Source organism: Enoplosus armatus, chromosome 5 (genome assembly GCF_043641665.1).
Source record: "Enoplosus armatus isolate fEnoArm2 chromosome 5, fEnoArm2.hap1, whole genome shotgun sequence".
Classification (NCBI taxonomy): domain Eukaryota; kingdom Metazoa; phylum Chordata; class Actinopteri; order Centrarchiformes; family Enoplosidae; genus Enoplosus; species Enoplosus armatus.
In genome coordinates, this window is record NC_092184.1 from 16011127 (window position 1) to 16029377 (window position 18251).

At 42.4% G+C, this 18251-nt stretch overlaps 2 protein-coding genes across 3 annotated transcripts; both read left to right on the forward strand.

Annotated features, from left to right (window-relative positions):
• The first annotated feature begins 489 nt into the window (after window positions 1-489).
• Window positions 490-8860, forward strand: rilp (Rab interacting lysosomal protein). Of its 2 annotated transcripts, none has more exons than XM_070906243.1 (8): window positions 490-1102; window positions 3290-3416; window positions 4821-4942; window positions 5972-6157; window positions 6381-6550; window positions 6753-6878; window positions 6985-7083; window positions 8395-8860. In XM_070906243.1, exons 1-8 carry the CDS (start codon window positions 764-766, stop codon window positions 8519-8521), a joined length of 1296 nt encoding a protein of 431 aa, XP_070762344.1. In that variant the 5' UTR covers window positions 490-763; the 3' UTR covers window positions 8522-8860. The 2 variants fall into 2 exon arrangements, with proteins under 2 accessions (XP_070762344.1, XP_070762345.1); XM_070906244.1 differs by having other exon boundaries at window positions 3293-3416.
• Window positions 8861-10447: 1587 nt separating this feature from the next.
• On the forward strand, window positions 10448-17290 carry scarf1 (scavenger receptor class F, member 1). The gene is made up of 11 exons (XM_070906250.1): window positions 10448-10548; window positions 10887-10948; window positions 11068-11169; window positions 11915-12455; window positions 12549-12767; window positions 13552-13680; window positions 14582-14688; window positions 14805-14916; window positions 15280-15404; window positions 15911-16048; window positions 16161-17290. The coding sequence occupies exons 1-11, from the start codon at window positions 10448-10450 to the stop codon at window positions 17288-17290; spliced, it is 2766 nt and encodes a 921-aa protein (XP_070762351.1).
• The last annotated feature ends 961 nt before the right edge of the window (window positions 17291-18251 follow it).

An 18251-nucleotide genomic window follows, 5' to 3' on the forward strand; every position in this document is an offset into this window, starting at 1 on the left:
ACTTTTTTTGGTTTGCTTCCCTCTTCAGAGTGGCCAGAGGTCAGCTCCGCCTACAGTAAAGCACTCTGGTTCCTGCTCAAGCCTCAGCAATTTGGATACCAGGCACTCGATAATAGCGACTGCTCTTCAAGGACTGTCTCTTACTGTTTTTTTTTATTTTTTATTCTGGTATAAGGAAGTTATACAGTAGTTTGTCTTGTTTTTAGATGTAGTTTTGTGTCTCATGCAACTGATTTTATTTTAGTCATGTGATTGACATTTATTGGACAGTTGTAGGTCAGCATTTCTGACTGCAGATGTGAAGAGGAAATTCAACGTTCACGCTCTGGTGCATGCATCAGTATGCTCGACCTGGCAGGCGAGTTTCTGCATGTAGTTGTGTGTGAATACTCGAATTACATTGGTCAGAAAAGTAGGAGGATCTTGCAGCGAGTAGGCTGCATGAGCCCTGTCCTGCACAGTCAAGCCTTGTGCTGCAGTGCATTATAGAGTACTCGATGTACTTGTATTTTTGGAAGTCTGTTAATGTGAATACTCAGTTAAGATGCATGACGTGTTGTTGGAAGAGGAGCAGGTCAAGTTCAGACGTGTCGATAGCTTGGGCTCAACAACGTACCCACTTTAATGTACGCAGCTCTAGTGTGTTGTTTTCACTTTTATAATCATCCGGTTTTACGGCTGGCTGTCATGAGGCGCTGACGAGCCACTGTCGGTTTCGATAGCTGGTACAGAGCATGTGAAGTGAGCTGCCCGGACTCGAGACATGGAGGCACCTGAAGCACATTCAGAGACCAAAAACGCCGAGGGCTGTTTTGACAGGACCTTCTCGGCTCTAACTGTGGACGATGTGTATGAAATTGCCAAACTGATCGGCACCGAGGTGGAGAAACTGATCGATGGCTGTGGCAAAGAGAGCGTGGTGGGTCTGGTGCCGAAAATAGTGAAAGTGCTGGAGCTGCTGGAGAGCTTCGCGTCGAGGAACCATGCTCACAAACTGAAGGAAGAAGAGCTGCTCAAGACCTTCGAGACGATACAACTGCAACAGCAGAAGAAACGTGTTGGGAAAGAAAGCGAGGAGGGAAACGATAAAAATGAAATACGGGTGAGAAACATGGGAGCTTTTAATCATCCCGGTATTTTGTAAACAATATATCAACGGCGCAAATGCCGTTTACCCACTCTGTGTGTGTGTGTGTGTGTGTGTGTGTTATACCAACGTTACAACTGTAACAGTGCTTCATGGTAGCATGAACGTTTCGGCTGTATTTCGTGTCGTGACAAACTGTTGACAGACAGACCAAAGGAGGAGACTAGCTAACCGAACGTTATAGTACATGGCCGACGCCTTCCAAATGTAGTCAAAACATATAACGTTAACGTTACCTGAAAGATACAGAAGACTTGTATTGAGCCTATTAAGTCAGCATGAAACGGACATTCTTACACTGTAATCAGTTTTGATTGTCTGAGTTGTTATTTCATGTAAACTGTACTAGCTTAGTTTATTCCAACGTTGACCTGGCATACCATCCCTGCCGCACTGTGTCGTCAAGGCAACCGCGGCATGCGTGACAGTTATTTGGCTAACGCGGTGTTGTAACTGAAATGCTAACAGTTGTATTTAACATTGTTAAACGTGTACGTTAACATTTTTTTACGTAACGGTGTATAGGTTACCAATGGTGTATGCTAGGTAATGCGACACAGTAGTGAATAGATAGCTAGCTTTGGTAGGATTATGTAGAATGTTTAACTAAAGCGAACGTTAGCTACGACGTTAGTTAAAAAGAAGCTAGCTAGCTAGCTAATCAGCAGTGCTTCCTATGGGTAGTCATACATTTACTTAAGTAGCATATTAGCAGTAGCCTAAATCCACTTGGTGTTAAGTGTCAAAGTTAAAGCAGACTACTCATTCTTTATTAATGATAAATGTGGATGTCCAACAATCATTAATGATAAAAACACTATTGTTTATGAGTTAGTATGGTACAGCATGAACTATTTTAACAGCTCATTCTAAGTTGTACATAGGACAACCAACAGAGCAAAGTGGGCCACTGTGTAGCTAGGTTAAGTGGTTTGTGGCAATTCAGTCAACAGAAATGTGAATGTGAATGTGCACTCTAAAGCATGGTATCAGGGGTTAATAGAGCCCCAGTAGCTTAATGTTGCCAGGGGCCCCCCAAGCAGGTTAATCCAGCCACATATGTGTTCCACATTGCTTAATATGTAAAACCTCATTCTACAAAGTAAACTAACAGCCACATGGGTGTCAAATATAGCTTACTATTTTATTATTGCTACTTGAATACTCTCCATCTGTGGTCATGTTATATACAGGTCATGCTACAGTGTTATAAAGTGTGAAATTCATATAGTTTGAACTAGCATGCTGCTGTGACACGAGTACAGTACACACAGAGGGAAGTTGGTACTGTGCTTCCACAGCAGGAGCTTGCCATTGTAGTAAATGTGTTATGGTTTATTAATACAACAATGAACTTGTTGTGAGATTGTCTGATAACCAATCTTTCAAATGGTTTTGTGAAGGCAGAGCAATTGTTTGAAGTATATTGAAGTTAATAATACCATTAAAGTCTTATCAAAGGATTTGTTGTATGCTATTTAACCTACATTGTTGCCAGTTCTCCATCATATGAAATCTCTTCAGCGTCCATCAGCATGTCTAACCCTTTAAGATTAAGATAAAATAGACTTTATTAATCCCACAGCGGGGAAATTTACAAGTCACAGCAGCAAAGACAGAAAGGTGCAGAAACACACAGCAGACAAGCACTGTGTCAGTAATAATTAGAAGTATTTTTAAAAAAAAGGAAAACAATATACAAATAATAAATACAGATATAAGAAATATGGGGGACAAAAATAAATATATACACAGAAAATATAAAGTATGTACAGATTGTGCAGATTAATGTGCAGTTAAACACTTTCATCCTTAATATCAGTGTATTCTATGGCTCTGTAGACAAGACAGCGTTGTTCTAATCATTGCTGAGTTCGTAAATGAACAGGTGTGGTTCTCAGAAGTCAGAATTTGCTGTTGAGATGTCTTGGAACCATTTCAACAAAACATCTGTTGTAACTTAACAACAAAATGACACACCCGCCTGGACACAACCTATTTTGCTGAAGCCAAATTCCTACATGCTCAAGAGATTTTAACAGCGCAAGAGGCAGTTACATCAGATTTTGTTTTGTTTTCCCAAAAATTGAATATCCCATTTCTGAGGTTATGGTTTTACAGTCTGTCTCCTATTGTCTCAAGCAGGAGCTGCAACAGAAGGAGGAGCAGTGGAGGAGGAGGTGTGAGGAGCTGCAGGTGCAGGTACAGCAGCTCCGGGAGGACAGAGAGGAGCTGAAGAGCAGGCTGAAGGGCAGTCATGCACAGGAAGGTATGTCCAAGGAATCGTTTTTTGAAATCTGCGTTTACTAAATTACTTCCCAAATCTGTTCCAAAAGACTTTGGTTCATTCCAAAAGCTACATACTGTTTACAGTACTCACATGAAAGTTTAGATCCCTCCCAAAAAATGGAGATATTACCACATAAACTGTTCCTAAAGCCTGAGGGAATCATAGGGATTTTTTCCATCCATGATAGTTGAGTGGACCCTGGTGTTTTTAGGATGGCTCTCAATCCTCAGTGTGGGTTATGATACATTTTAAATAACATAACACTATATAATAAGTGTGGATATCACAAAAACAACATACTTTATACCTCACTACATAAGTAATTCTCTAACTTAAACATAATTGGATAATTATGTGTGAGTGCCCTGATGATCCCAAGAACACCCCAAAGACTTATACAGGGTTGTTATTAGCTCTCCTTTTAAGAAGCAAACAGACCTCAAGGCCATTTGGTTATCCAGTTTTCCTACCAGGTTCCTACTCCAGATTCAAAGCAGTGGGTTTACAGTCATAAGTACTGAGGCTGAAAGCAGTTGAACTGGTTGTTGCAATGTTTATAGTGCAGTTATTTTGGGTGGAGAAGCAGCTGAAGTTCTCACAGGTAGGAGAGGACTCGGAGGAGGGTTGTGCTTACCCTGCAGATATAAAAATGATGCACTAAAAAAGATTTATTGTAATGTTTTTCCTTTAATCACAAAATTATTGTGTTTTCACTTGGTAGATAGTGAATATTTTGTAAGAAAAGCGTAAATGATTGTAATGCTAACTGGCTGCTTTGTTGGTGAACATAATTTACATTTGACTTGATCAGTTTTGTTTGATAATTGGTTATACAAAGTGAAACAGAAAATATATCATCCCATCTTCTCTTGTGTTTGCTGATACATTTCAGCATGTAGAAAACTCACCACAGTAATGTGAGCCAGAGGGGGGAGTCGCTTTGCTGACTCTTGTTTTCTTGTACAGACAGGAAAACATAATGTCCAAATACTCTTGTGATTTATTTGACAAGAGGCCATGTGGCAGGTGAATGTGATCATTCATTTTATGTGATGGATGTGACTGTTATCAGTGCTTCATTCAGCTGATGTGAAGTTCAAATGTGCTGTCGAGTATTTCAGTACAAGAATTTAATTTTGTGGGATTACAGTACATGGTGTAAAAGACACACCTTATTTTTTTGCTGCAGCGCCAGCATGTCTAAAGGCTCAGTTTTTCAAATTCAAATCATTAAAAAAACAAAAAGCATCTTGCCATGAATGGTATCTAGCTGTGCAAGGTTTCTCACACAACAGGTTTCTTTACCTGACCCTGTGTGTTTGTTTATGTGTGTGTGCGTGTGTGTGTGTGTGTGTGTGTGTGCGTGTGTGCGTGTGTGTGCAGACCGTGTCCAGCGGCAGGAGCGAGAGGTGATGCTGAAGCTGAAGGAGGTGGTGGACAAGCAGAGAGATGAGCTGAGGGCCAAAGTCCAGGAGATAACCACCATCTCCAAAGAGGTGGAGGCGGTAAGGAGACACGAGCGCAAACGTGTGACTGTTCGTCTGCCCGTGCACACTGACACATCCTCATTAGACTGGAGAGAAAAGTAGAGAGAAAGCCACCCGTCTTTGCTGGCGTGCTGTAACATGTGGACTATAATATTTATGGCTGTCGCTTCAAAGGCCGGTTTCCTTGAAGGCATGTTGGCTTTTCTCTTAGAAACAATAGTGTTTATTATATTACTGTCATGCATGTTTTTTTATATACTTGTACACGGAGCCTTTTAACACAGACACACATAATTACACAGTCTTGTATCACATGTAGCATTAAAAAGTTACATCATGTAAACCACACCAATAAATACACTGGAAGACAGGAAGTGTGCCGAGATTATCCACATAGTCACTGGTTGAGGATTATGCTTCACTTAAGACAAGTCTGGGCAGAGTTTTCACCTCCACACAGATACTGTGTGTGTGTGTGTGTGTGTGTGTGTGTGTGTGTGTGTGTGTTCTTACATGAGTGTTTGCACGTGTCTGTTTGTCTGTCAAGGCACGTGTACCACATGATTTAAATAGCAGCCATAACTGGGTGTGTATTTGTTAATGCTTTGCAGTCAGTTGACTTGAGTGAAAGGCAGAAAAAAAACGACTCATAGTCAACTGAACTAGTTTCTCTGTTTGCCTGGATGCTTAAAATGTTTTTCTTTTCTATAATGAATGCTACACTTGTGTTGACATTGTGTGGTTACATTCCTTGCTCTCTCCTTCCCCCAGACTTCTGGTCCAAATCCCATGCATGCAGGACCGCCCCCCCCCCCCCCCCCCCCCCCCCCCCCCCCCCCCACATCTGCACTCTCAGATGCAGATAGATTGTCTTTTTGGTTCAGTCCTGACTTGTTGGTTTTGGGTTTAACTATATGTCTATCTGATGGGAAATATGGACTTTAAACCTGAGTGGTAGATCTCCTTGCTAGCGCTCATAATTGTTGTCCAAATGTATCTGTGTGTGTGTGTGTGTGTGTGTGTGTGTGTGTGTGTGTGTGTGTGCAGCTCCAGGAGCAGTTGGAGCGCTTCATGAAGATGAATGCGGAGCTGCGGCACAAGCAGAATGTGATGCAGGCGCAGCTGAAGAGCACAGTGGAGAGGAAGGCCGACATGGAGGCCGACCTGAAGGAGAAAAACAAAGAGATAGAAAACCTCCAAGCACAGCTGGACACAACCAACAGCAACAGCCCAGTACGCATGCCTCTTACACATGATGGATTAGATTCAGGTGTCAGTTTCAGGGCTGAGCTCCAGGTCAAAATAAATCTGGCACTTTCTTGGTCAATTAACTTGTTCTGCTGCTTTTCTGGACAAGAGCTAAAGATTTAGAAAGTAAATTTAATCAAATAACAGTTGCTTTCAAACCTATCCTAACCAAAACAAGAGACCTGATGACGCTCTGTTCTCCCATCAGTCCAGTCCGAGTCAAACAGCTCGCGTGTCAACGAAAAAGTCGGCGGTCGACCAGAAGGATCCCGATCAGCCGTGTTTCACCAAGAAGGAGGTGCGTGACATCATTTTCGAGAGGAACGAGCTCAAAACCAACCTCTTCCTGGTGCAGGAGGAGCTCAGCTACTATCAGAGGTGTGTGTGTGTGTGTTGTTTTTCTGTCCTTCTGAGAACACGTTTTATTTGAACATGTTATGAAGTTGCACATTTTAGTAAATTGAGGTCAGTTTAAATGCAGATGTATCGACTGTTCAGTACGTGAGTTACATTGGATTTTCAATTTTAAAAAAGTTCTGAATGATGTGACGTGAGTGAAAACGATTGTGTGTCTCTGCAGGGAGATCCTGAATGAGGAGAGGTGTCCAGGTTTCCTGTTAGAAGCCGTCCGCTCCGCCATCAAAAAAAGGAGAAAGCTCATTAAGGCAAAGATGCTGGGAATTCCTGTGAACGAATGCAGCAGCAGGTCTCTCTTACACACACAACAACACACAACACACATTCATCATATCAGGAAATAATGGGCTGGTGCGTTCAGAAGAGAACACAGTTTTTTTTGTTGTTGCCGGCAGTGACGAGGAGGAGAGGAGCTCTCTGTTTGGGCAGACAGAAGTTGATGGTGCAGAAGTTGACGGCACTGACAAACCAACTGAGTCACGCATTCGAAACCTGTGAGTACAACTTTGATCAAACTCTGCTACACTGCACCTCTAAGACTTGGAACCACATTCATGCATGGTGTTTGGAAGTGGTGGTTTGGTATTTGTGTTTCAGCATCTGTCCCAGCTTATGTCTTTGCAAAGACATGGATTTGAAAGTTAATTTCCTTGCATGGCTTTACAGTGTTGATTAAACAAAAGAAAAATAACTGAAGTGACCTGAGACCTGTGTCTGGCATGCTGTTGGTGCATCTTTCCGTTAATATGGAACCAGACATTTTTCTGGTTATCTTTAATGTTCATGTGAGCGGCCAGACAAAATGTACACGTTGTGCGCGCTGTGTGAATTTCTTCAAGGATTTGTCCAAAGATCATCATTAAATATGCCAGTAGATATGTTTCAGTTTTGCTAGTAATTGTGTACTTGATGACACAGAGATCAGACTGATATTACAGTGGATTTCTCTTGACAGGCAAGCTCAGGATTATCTTAATGCCATTTGCTTGAAGCCTGAGTGGGAGAAAGAGAAACGTCTGACATGTGACCAAAGCTGTGAGATGGATGTGATTTACCAAGTGAAGCATGATGCCATCATTTAATTTCAGTTCTTGCAGTGTTTTATTTCAGTAATACCTTTTATACTAAAACACAATTTAGAATTCATTTTCCAGGTCATAATTAAGCAAATCAACAAAATACATTTTAAGTGGGCTTGTTACTCATTTAATGTTTTTACCCTTAAATTAACTTTGTCTTCTTAGAAATGTGCTGAGAGAATTACCAGGAGCTTAATCTTACTTACCCAGTAACTTTGGGAAAGTACTTTTCTCTTGACTGAGAATTTGATTAAGTAAAGAATGTCTTTGAGGACTGAAAATACAGCTGGGTTAAGATAAGTTGTGTTGTGTCTTTTTTTGCTTGATTAGACAGCCAGTCTAATAATTTGCATTGTCACTTCTGTTACAGATTATCTGAAATAAAATAAGAAACACAAAAGGATATATTTTTTAGCCGAGTCTCCAAAGAGAAAGATAGAGATCATTTATGAAGAATGTTGAATTAAACTCTAACAACTGTTGCACTTTGCACTAAAACTCTCATTAAATGCAAAGCAAGAGCAATAAAAATAAAAAGGCCCAAAACCGCCTCTGCTATAAAAACTACTGCAGACATCATCTGTGAATCAAAGCTTTGGTTTCATCTCTCTCTCTGCTGACACTGTCACTGTCCTGAGATCTACGTCAATCCTGGACTATATTTAGCTGTAATCCCTGGCTACAGATCTGACCCCAGGCCTGTCTTTTCTACTCTGTCGGCTGCAGCTTTGGCTTCCTGACGCGCTCGGGCAGCGGCCGGAGCCCCACCCACATGAGCAACTCCGCCTCCAGCTGGGAGATCATCGGCGACTCAGAGGCCACTGACGAGAGGGAGCAGCGACCGTCTCCCTGAGGCCGGTACTGACGCCAGAGGGTTCTCCAAGTTTGTCTCCATCTGAAACAGACACCCTTGTTCCCTCAGTCACAACTTCTCCCTCAGCTTGTAACAGAAAATCTGGTTGGACATTTGAACGCAGCCCCAGTGTGTATAACACAAGTGCACTATGTGAGAAAGTGTGAACCTTTTTAAACAAACTTTCTTTTTAGCTGTGTTTTGATCGTAACTAATTTCAGTTCCCCTTTTGTTTATTTCACTTGCCCTAAGTCCCCTTGTCTTTCCATAGAAGTGATAGAGGAACACTATTATATAACTACAGTATACATGGTACAGTGTTCTGCAGTATTAATAGGGATATTTTTAACTCACCTCAAAAAAGATACTTCTTTTTCTATGATTCAAGTATTAATACAGCAATCATGTTATTCCTCATAGTAAGGAGAGTTGTATTGTTAGTAAATATTTAAAAATGGGTTATTATGCATATATATATATATATATATATATATATATATATATATATATAGAGAGATATTCAAACATTTTTAACAAAAACCAAAGACATTATAAAGGTAGATAATCTGAAATGAAACACTGCCCTCTGGTAATATGGAAAACAGTATATTAAGTTCACCTCTGTTCCACTAGAGGGTGTCGGTTCATTTTATGACTAATAATCAAGATTTTACCGCAAATTTATCATGAAACTTTTACCTCAGTAGGGGAATTTAAAGCCATGTGTTTACTCATGTATTTTCATGATTTGAAGTTGCAGTCATATTCCAGCAGTGAGTGCATTTAACCCCTTAAGCCTTAATTTACCGCCTGTATTGTTAGAAATATATTTTTTAGATTTTAAGTCATTGCACAGAGCCAAAGCCTCTGTGTTTGTTTGATGGTGGTGCCATAAATGTGCATGTGTATATATACAGTATGTGTGTAAGCACATGTGTTCTGGCTGCTCTGCAGATTGGTTACTTCACTTTAAAAGGAAGCTATGAGCATCCTTGTGGAAATGAGAAATGCAGTAGGGTTTTTTTTTTTCGTTCTCACCACAATTAGCTGACGAGTTACCATGAAGTCGCCACATTTACCCTGACTGACCCCTCTGTTCCCTCTAAATGTCTGACCATAGCACTACTCAGACAGTGACAGACCAGTGGTGTTGTATTTGTTGAGAGACAATGTATGACTTTCCAATCAGATCATGTTTTCCTAAAATTCAATCTATTTTTGTAAGCATGTCTTTCACGTTTTTGCTGCTGAAAAACAGATTAAAGATGTCAATTCGATTGATGAAATGTGATACCAACTATTCAGAATGTGGATTTTCTGTGATATTGAGGTCTCAAGATTCAATAAAATCCATTAAATTCAGAATTGTATTGAAAATTGACTTGATCTCAATACATTTATTTTACTTGATTCAAGAAAAAAAACAATACTAGATTCAAACTTGGTATTGTGCAGCAAATGTTGCTGCTGTTGAGTAAAAACACATTTTCACAGGAGCTCAAAGTGATCACGTCATTATCTTTGTACTGACTTATGAGGAGGACGAAGGCATTCTTCATCATGTCCTGGAAGACTGTCAACAATAGATTCTGGGAAATAGGTGTACATCGGGTGTGTGTTTGTGTTTGCGCGTGCCCTGCCAGTGTGTGCGGCGAGTTTTGTGTATTAGTGTTCGACCATCTTTAAAAAGCTCTCTGTCTGGCTGAATAGAAGGAAGTGGCTCTGACTTCCCCAGGAAATGAGAGGAGGAAACCCGGGGGCTTCGACCTCTCTGGCTGAGGAGGAGGAGAGAAAGAGAGGGAGAGAAGGGGAAGGAGGGAAGGGTGGAGGGTAGACAGAAAGAGAGATTCTGCCTCTCATTGTGTGCCCTCTGACTGGAAGGAGAAGTCAGGAACAGCGGTTTCGGTTTTGGACTTGTGTGTGGAGATGAAGCTTCTCCTCAAGGCCCTGAGTGCTCTGCTCTGCTGCTCGTTGGCCTCCTCACACACACTGGATCCTGCTGGGAGGAACGTCTGCCACAATATCAGGTACACTTCACTCTCACATTTTATCTTTTTACTGTTTCACTGTCAAATGAGGACAGCAGGTTACAGAAGCTTGTGACCAAAAGATTTTAACGTCCTTCGATGCAAATCACAACATTAGAACTATTCCTCTGACAAATTGTTGGCGTTTCTCAAGGAGCTCCACCTTCTCAAGGACTGTGGACAGCTCCTTGTTCTGAGTACAGGCTAATTTCTATAACTTCTTTTCCTTTGAATTATTTCCTTATGACATTGCTAGTGTTTTAGTTGAATCTTCCTGGTTAGATACCACAGAGTATCAGAGTTTTATTTGCTAAGTTGATTATTTTCTGTACATTCAGGGACCCCTCCACCCTGGTCTGTTGCACTGGATGGCGTCAAGAGGGAAAAGAGTGCACTATACGTGAGTTTAACTGCTCTAATGGGCAGTGACTTGCAGGAATACGCTTTTACTGTCTCCATATTTGCTTTGTTTTCACTGGTGTGCTATATGTGTGTGTGTGTGTGTGTGTGTGTGTGTAGCTGTGTGTGAGGATGAGCAGGCCTGCCTGAAGGATGAGATCTGTGTGTATCCTGGAGTGTGTCGCTGCCCGCCTGGCTACTACGGAGCTCACTGTAAAACACGTGAGTCACAATAAACAGCAGGAGCCGTTCAGCATCAATTACTTGATGTGTGTGTTTGGTCAGCTTGATTTACAATGCACAAAGTGCAATATATATCTCAGTTTTATTGTATAAAAGTGCCACAAAGATGATACTAATATCATAAACCTGTAAAAGTTTCTCATAAATTGCATGTGACACACTGTGCAATGTGGCTCATTGATCCCATTTTTCTAAATGTAAAGAATTTTAATACTAAATCACAATAACATTGTCACTGTGGCCAAGTGGCTATAAAGGTCCTTTCTTGTATGAAACCAGTGGTGGAAGAAGTATTCAGATCTTTTAACATAAAAGTACCAATGCAACAATATAAAAATACTCATTCATAACAAGTAGAAAATCCTACTAAAAGCACAGTATTATCAGCTTAATGTACTTAAAGTATCAAAAGTACTCATTCTGCAGACACATTGCCCATGACTGATATATTATAATCTTATTAGATTGTTGTTATTGATACATGCATAAGTAGCATTTTACTGTTGTGGGTGGTTTAGGTAGAGCCATTTTTTAAATATAGACAAATAGCTATTTTAGTCCTGTGGTTCACAACCTAGGTGTCGGCCCCCCTCAAAAAATTGTACTTAAGTACAGTACTTCAGTAAATGTACTTACATTCCATCACTTATACAGTGTTTCCACAGTTTTTTTGTACAGAATAATGCATTATATGTCTTCCCTGTGTTTGTTTGGTTCTTTCCAGGCTGTCCTCCTGAGTTCTGGGCCTCAGATTGTCGCCAGGTGTGTCAGTGTCACCCACATGGCCGCTGTCACCCCGCCACCGGTGAGTGCACCTGCAACTCTAACCGCTGGGGTCCGCTGTGCCAGTACGCCTGCAAGTGCGCCTGGCATGGCCACTGCCACCCTGTCCACGGAAACTGCACCTGCGACGAGGGCTGGTGGACGCCGACCTGCTCCAAGCCGTGCCAGTGCGTCAGCGGCGGATCTGTGGGCCCCGGCTGCGACCAGCTAACGGGCCGGTGTCAGTGCCGCAGGGGCCACTGGGGGCTGAAATGTCCAGTCACCTGCAACTGCTACCTGTCCCAATGTAATCAGCGCACCGGCGTGTGTGACTGCGAGGCAGGCTGGTGGGGGCCCAGCTGTGACCGGCGATGTAACTGTGACCTCACACACAGCAGCTGTGACCCAGCCAACGGGCAGTGCCTGTGCCACCCGGGGTACCAGGGTCTCTTCTGCAACCAGCCCTGTGGAGCCAGGAAGTATGGCAGTGGTTGTAAAATGAGGTAGGTGTAAGGTAGATAGACTTGTTTGTTTAAATACCGGTGTGTTAGTGGTAACTCTCTTGCTCTCTCTCTGTTTTTGTTTCCTGTCTTTAGTTGTGGTTTCTGTAAAGACGACCGGCTCTGCTCTGCCACTGATGGTGCCTGTGATGCCTGTGAGCCCGGCTGGAACGGTACACGATGCGACCGCCCGTGCCCGTCTGGTTATTACGGTGACGGCTGCCAGGAGAAGTGTCCACGTTGCAGAAATAATGAGCCCTGTGACCCAAAAACTGGGAAATGTTGGAGGTGTGACCCCGGCTGGACTGGACCCAGGTGTGCATGCGTTCATTTATGGGTTTTTCATGTTTTAGACTAATACATAACATACACTTTAAATTACAACCAACCATTTTACAAAGTAGATTCATGAGACAAGGTTTCTCAACCTCTTAGATCCCAAAATTCTCATAATTCCAGCAACTACAGAGTTGGCAAATTGTCATATGTCATGTCTAAGGCATGGAGGAACTTCCAAATTGAGTATATTGAAATGTTAATATAATTGCAGCCTACTTAGAAATAGTTTTATTAAAATATGTCAAAACAGTCTCACTAGCCTTTATCAGAAATCTCCTACGACCCGTCAGCATGTCAAGCGACCCCTTACTGGGTCCCAACCCCAAGCTTGAGAACATCTGATATATAAACATGTCTATAAACATATCCTGTGGTGAGGCAGGTGAGAACCGGGAACTGCAACTTCATACTGTATGGAAATGAATGCAAATAGCTGCCTGGAAGGAGAAAAATCAGCCTTAAAGCAGCGGACAGCGTGGTTTGGAAAAAGTTTGCTGTAACATAGTTTATAGTTAATGTGGTGATACATGCAAAAACCAGTGGTGTGATCCTCGTAGTCTGCGTAAAAATGCTTTTTGATCTTGTCTTTGCTTCACATTTCTAAAGTAGCCAGCATTATAAAGTGTGTGTACAAACATGTGAGCGACAAATATCCACATAAAAGGGTAAAGATCAGTTTAAATAGTTATTATACATGTCGTGAGATTGAGATGATGACTTTGGTGCCCTTATGATTTGTGCCATCGCTCCCTCTGGCCAGGTGTGAGGAGGCCTGCTCTAACAGGACGTTTGGAGACGCCTGCAGCTTCCTGTGTGGCCCGTGTTTCCATGGTAACTGCCATCACGTGACAGGAAGATGTGTCTGTCAGCCAGGCTTTCAGGGAGAGAGGTGAGCGAACTAAAGCAATCATTCTCCCTGGACAAAGTTATATAAAAAATAAAAAAAACACACTCACACATCATTTCACCAGCCACATCAACACAGCACTATTCTTGTGATACTTACAACAGAAAATGAAACTGTTTCATTCGGTTTCCTACAGCCTGAAAATGGCCGTAGTGCCAGCAGATTGATAAGGGCCTTTATTCCTGACCCTGGAGCATATGTGATACATTTGTGTGCAAATATTTAAAATATGAATACACAGTGTTTAACCACATTGTTAGCTAAACAGACCTAACTAGGCCAACCCGAAAACAAATATTATTTTATTCTATGAGGCTGCTAAATGATACGTACACTATACTTTTGTTTTGAAAGGTTTCACATGTGTAGGAATCAGTGCACTGGGACATTACTGTTTTATTTTTGTAAAACTTTCATTACCGTCGCGTACAGCAGTAATGTAGTTCGTACTGCGAGCATGGACTGTTTTGAAAAATGCAAAAATGAAAAATTCCTTGTTGGTGCGTTCAAGGAACCTCAGCACTTTAACAGTCGGTCTCTAAACAGCCCTGCAGTCACGAACTGTGTTTCCACAACATCAAGGCCAGAGGACAAATAGTCAGCAAACATGACTTTTCAAACCAAGGCAGTCGTATGATATAAGCAAATAAGAAAAAAAGTATGCTTTGGAAAATAGTTGGCAGTATCGTTGTTCAGTAAATGCAATTTGAGGTTAAACATGTTCCCTTTAATTTTCTTCTCTACGATGCCACATTGTTCATTAGTCACTACAGTATGTGCTCACTGTTTGCTAAAATAGATCATGATTCAGTGTTCATACACAGGAGTTCTTGTTTGCTGTGGTGGTGTAATTGCGTGATTCTATGTTGTTGTTTTTTTCCAGCTGTAATAGCAGCTGCCCCGCCCTGCAGTTCGGCCTCAACTGTTCCTCCGCCTGTGACTGTGGTGAGGGGGTCCGCTGCCACCCGGTCACTGGCATCTGCCCCAACAGTACGTCCATCCATCCATCCATCCATTAAATGCATCTATGTATGCTGGTACGTTGATTAGTGTACGAGTCTGAAGGACATCACGTTTTTATTGACGTGTGTGTTTGTGTGTATCAGGTGTCAGAGGCTCTGTACTGGCAGGCGTTCTGGTTCCTTTGCTCCTGTTGCTCCTTGCTGTGCTCTGCTGCTGTTTGTGTTGTGGAGGAGGCCCTGTTGATGGCAAAGACAGGTCTGTACCTCACGTCCCTCTATCGACATTATGTCCACTTAGCATTCTGTATAAGCCCAAACACTACTGGACTACCTTGAACTGGACTGGAGGCAGTGTGTACTTTTACTTTCAACTTTTATAATATTTGTCATTTGTGAAATTAAAGGGCCACTCATACAATAGAAGAAAATATCTTTTGTCCTGTCCCTCTGCAGAACCATATTTATGTTACCCAATCCAGAATCTGGAAGTATTAATTTAATAATTCCTCCTTAAACTTGGTAATTGTGGTGTTATCATGACATTTTGGGTGGAGGAAAGGCACCGTGCAATAGTGCGAAATTCTGACTGTATAAACCGTTGTAATCTTCTTTTTTCCAGGGCAGCTGTGGCTGAAGGAGGCTTGTCTGTTCGGATGAAATATCATGTCTACAGCGTCCTGGCTAACATCGGTGCTGCACTTCCCTGTATCTCTGACTGGTCCTCTGGCCTGCCTCGTGTCACTGGTCAGTCCCACAGCGCAGTGTAATACAGTGATACATTGTAATTTAGAGATTGCATACAAACTGCAAAAGTTGGACATATATGCAATGATGAGGGCAAGACAGACCATTTTGTAATTCACCATGAATTACTTATTCTCATGAAAACTTCATTTACTTTTCAGACTTATAAAATCAATCAAATTTAATTACACAGCTTCTTGGGAATTAAATGAAATAGATATGTTCGAACTGTTGGATTATTTGAAGAAGGAATTGCTTCAGTTATTAATGCAAGATAATGGAGGTAAAAACACACATTTCCTCCCAACATATCTCACAACACGGGCCGACGTATTTTACATCAAATTCAATATGTAACATTACAAGTGCAAACAAAAAAAAAGTTTATCATTACTAATTACAAATAAATTAAAATAGAATTAAAGGAAATGTCTCTGAGCTGCTCCATGTGTCTCTTGAAACCTGACCTTTACAACCATTATCTTCTATTATCTAATCTCACACAGTATCTCACCATGACCCAGAGCTGACGTTCAACCACAGCTTCATTGAGCCTCCTTCCTCTGGCTGGGTGACTGAGGGGTCATCCTTCGACAGTGATGAGGAGGAGGGAGAGGCGCTCTACTGCGTCCCTCCAAGAGAAGGTACGAACAGGGTACACCAAACTGTACATTGCCCTCTTTTGGTGGTGAGTAGAACTGCCACTGCAGACTCGTCGTCTGTCACTAGACTTTTTTGTCTCCGTCTCCTTGGCAGACATCCCGGCAGTGGCAGGTGGCGAGTTCCAGGAGATGAGTTCGAAGTGTAACATGTTCTTAGACCCGTCCGGCTTCAGCTGTGAGGACATCACCTCCCCCTTCAACATCCCCCGCACCTCCAGCATCGCCAAGTCCAAGCGGCCGTCTGTCTCTTTTGCCGAGGGGACCCGCTTCAGCCCCAAGGAGAGGCGTGGCTCGGCTCAGGACCCAGGCGCTCTCCCTGGACACCCACGCAACAAACCCAAGTCACCCTGGGGGGTTTTGATGCTCTCCGCCCTCCAAAGTCAGGGAAGTGCAGCTCGAACTGGGGAGGAAGACCAAGCTGAGGGTGAGGAGAGGGAAGATGAAGTGGATGTGCAGGAGACAGAAAATCAGGAGTCAAGCTGTGAGGTAGGGGACCAGGAAATAGACAGAACACCATCCCGGGCCACCCTGCAGGTCCCCGGGGCATCGGGACGAAGACGGACTATGTCTAACACAGCTGGTAATAAAGGGACCCAGCTGCCAACATCTGTCTCTGATGCTCAGGTCTCAAATAAGGTCACCACAGTGTACGTGACGGTCGGTAAGGCAGGTAGGCCCGTGTCGAAGTTGGAGTCCAGCTCTGAAGGCCCCGTTCAGGCCATGCTACGGAGACTCGGCAGCCTCCAGAGACAAAGGGAGCAGGAGTCTGGCAGGCCCAAGGCTAAAGCATCTGAGGGGATCACCAAACCACCCAGGAAGAAGCTCGGAGCTCGGGCGAGTGTGTGGGAGCAGGGAGGGCCACCTGGAGGGGAGGTTGGTGTGTGTAAGCCAATCAGGAGAAAGCATGCTTCTCTCAACTCTGCCGACACAGCCGGTGCTAATGACACTCCATCATCAGAGAGCGGCACTCCGAAAAGGCCACTGTCGTCCATTTTGCAGAGCGTGCCAGAGGTGGCTTCAGCTGACTCAGGGCCAGATCTGAGGGCTGAGGGAGACACGAGGCCGGGTGGTGACCCCAGTTCAGGTAGACTTGAGAGCAGCTACCTGACTGTGGGACCAGCAGGAGACGCTGCAAGTCTCACTGAGGTCATCGCCAATGAAGGTGCAGTGGTCAACGTGAACGATGAACCCTGCTATGAAAACATCCTGATTAAACACTCATAACCTCTAAGAGACTAATATGTCAGCAGGACTGATCCAAACACAGCTGCATAGTTATCATCCTGCAGTTATAACGTTACAGGCACACAGGGAGTAAATTACAGGTCTGTGATTCTTGAATTATTTGCAACAGCTTGCATATTGACATTTGTGCAGCATTTGTGATAAACTCTACAGAATATAGATGAGACACATGACATTTATATTTTTAGGTTGGAAGATAAATCAAACAGAAAAAATACAGAATATTTTATATTAACAATTTGCTCCAGTGATGATGTTGTATTAACTGTATTCATGATTGTACTGTAATATCTGTGTCTTGACTCAGAAGGGATGAACAGACATAAAGACCGGAGCATGCTCTTTTATGGAAAATAATTTTGAACATCTGGGTTGTACCAGGAAGACTAGAGCATATCATAGTAGTTGTAAAGCATTCAAGCAAAAACAGATGAGAATAAGAGTCTGCTGCTGCACTGATGGTTTTATTTGTCATGGATGAAAATACAAGTAATAACAGACTGTAACAGGTTGTGAATATGCAATCAAATATGACTCACTTTGAATCCGTACACAGTACAGTCTTTAGACGTCTGTCTAAAGCTGCTACAATTCAACATGCTTTGTCAGTTTGTCAGTATTATATTTTGCCCTCTTATACCAGTCAGATGTCAGGAATTGTAAGAACGTTTTAACATCTATGAATTTTAGTCAAAGTGCCCTCGAGCATGAACTCACTGCCCTCTGACCTCACATGATGCTGCTGTCGGGTAAAAACCACATTATTGCAATTTAGAGATTTCTCTTTTTATTACTAAAAGGAACATCTGTGACTGTACATCAAGATTTTATGGTGCATGAAACCTCCATCATGTCACGAGTGTTTTATATTTTCCTAGTTACTGTATATGTTCACAATTAATAATGAAAATATTAAAAACATTTTGAAATTTGTAGATGC

Coding starts and splice junctions, on each gene's coding strand:
- rilp (XM_070906243.1), top strand. CDS start 764: ATGGAGGCACCTGAAGCACATTCAGAGACCAAAAACGCCGAGGGCTGT. Junction 1,103..3,289: donor ACGATAAAAATGAAATACGG/GTGAGAAACATG, acceptor TATTGTCTCAAG/CAGGAGCTGCAACAGAAGGA. Junction 3,417..4,820: donor GGGCAGTCATGCACAGGAAG/GTATGTCCAAGG, acceptor GTGTGTGTGCAG/ACCGTGTCCAGCGGCAGGAG.
- scarf1 (XM_070906250.1), top strand. CDS start 10,448: ATGAAGCTTCTCCTCAAGGCCCTGAGTGCTCTGCTCTGCTGCTCGTTG. Junction 14,689..14,804: donor CACTGGCATCTGCCCCAACA/GTACGTCCATCC, acceptor TGTGTGTATCAG/GTGTCAGAGGCTCTGTACTG. Junction 15,405..15,910: donor TGGCCTGCCTCGTGTCACTG/GTCAGTCCCACA, acceptor AATCTCACACAG/TATCTCACCATGACCCAGAG.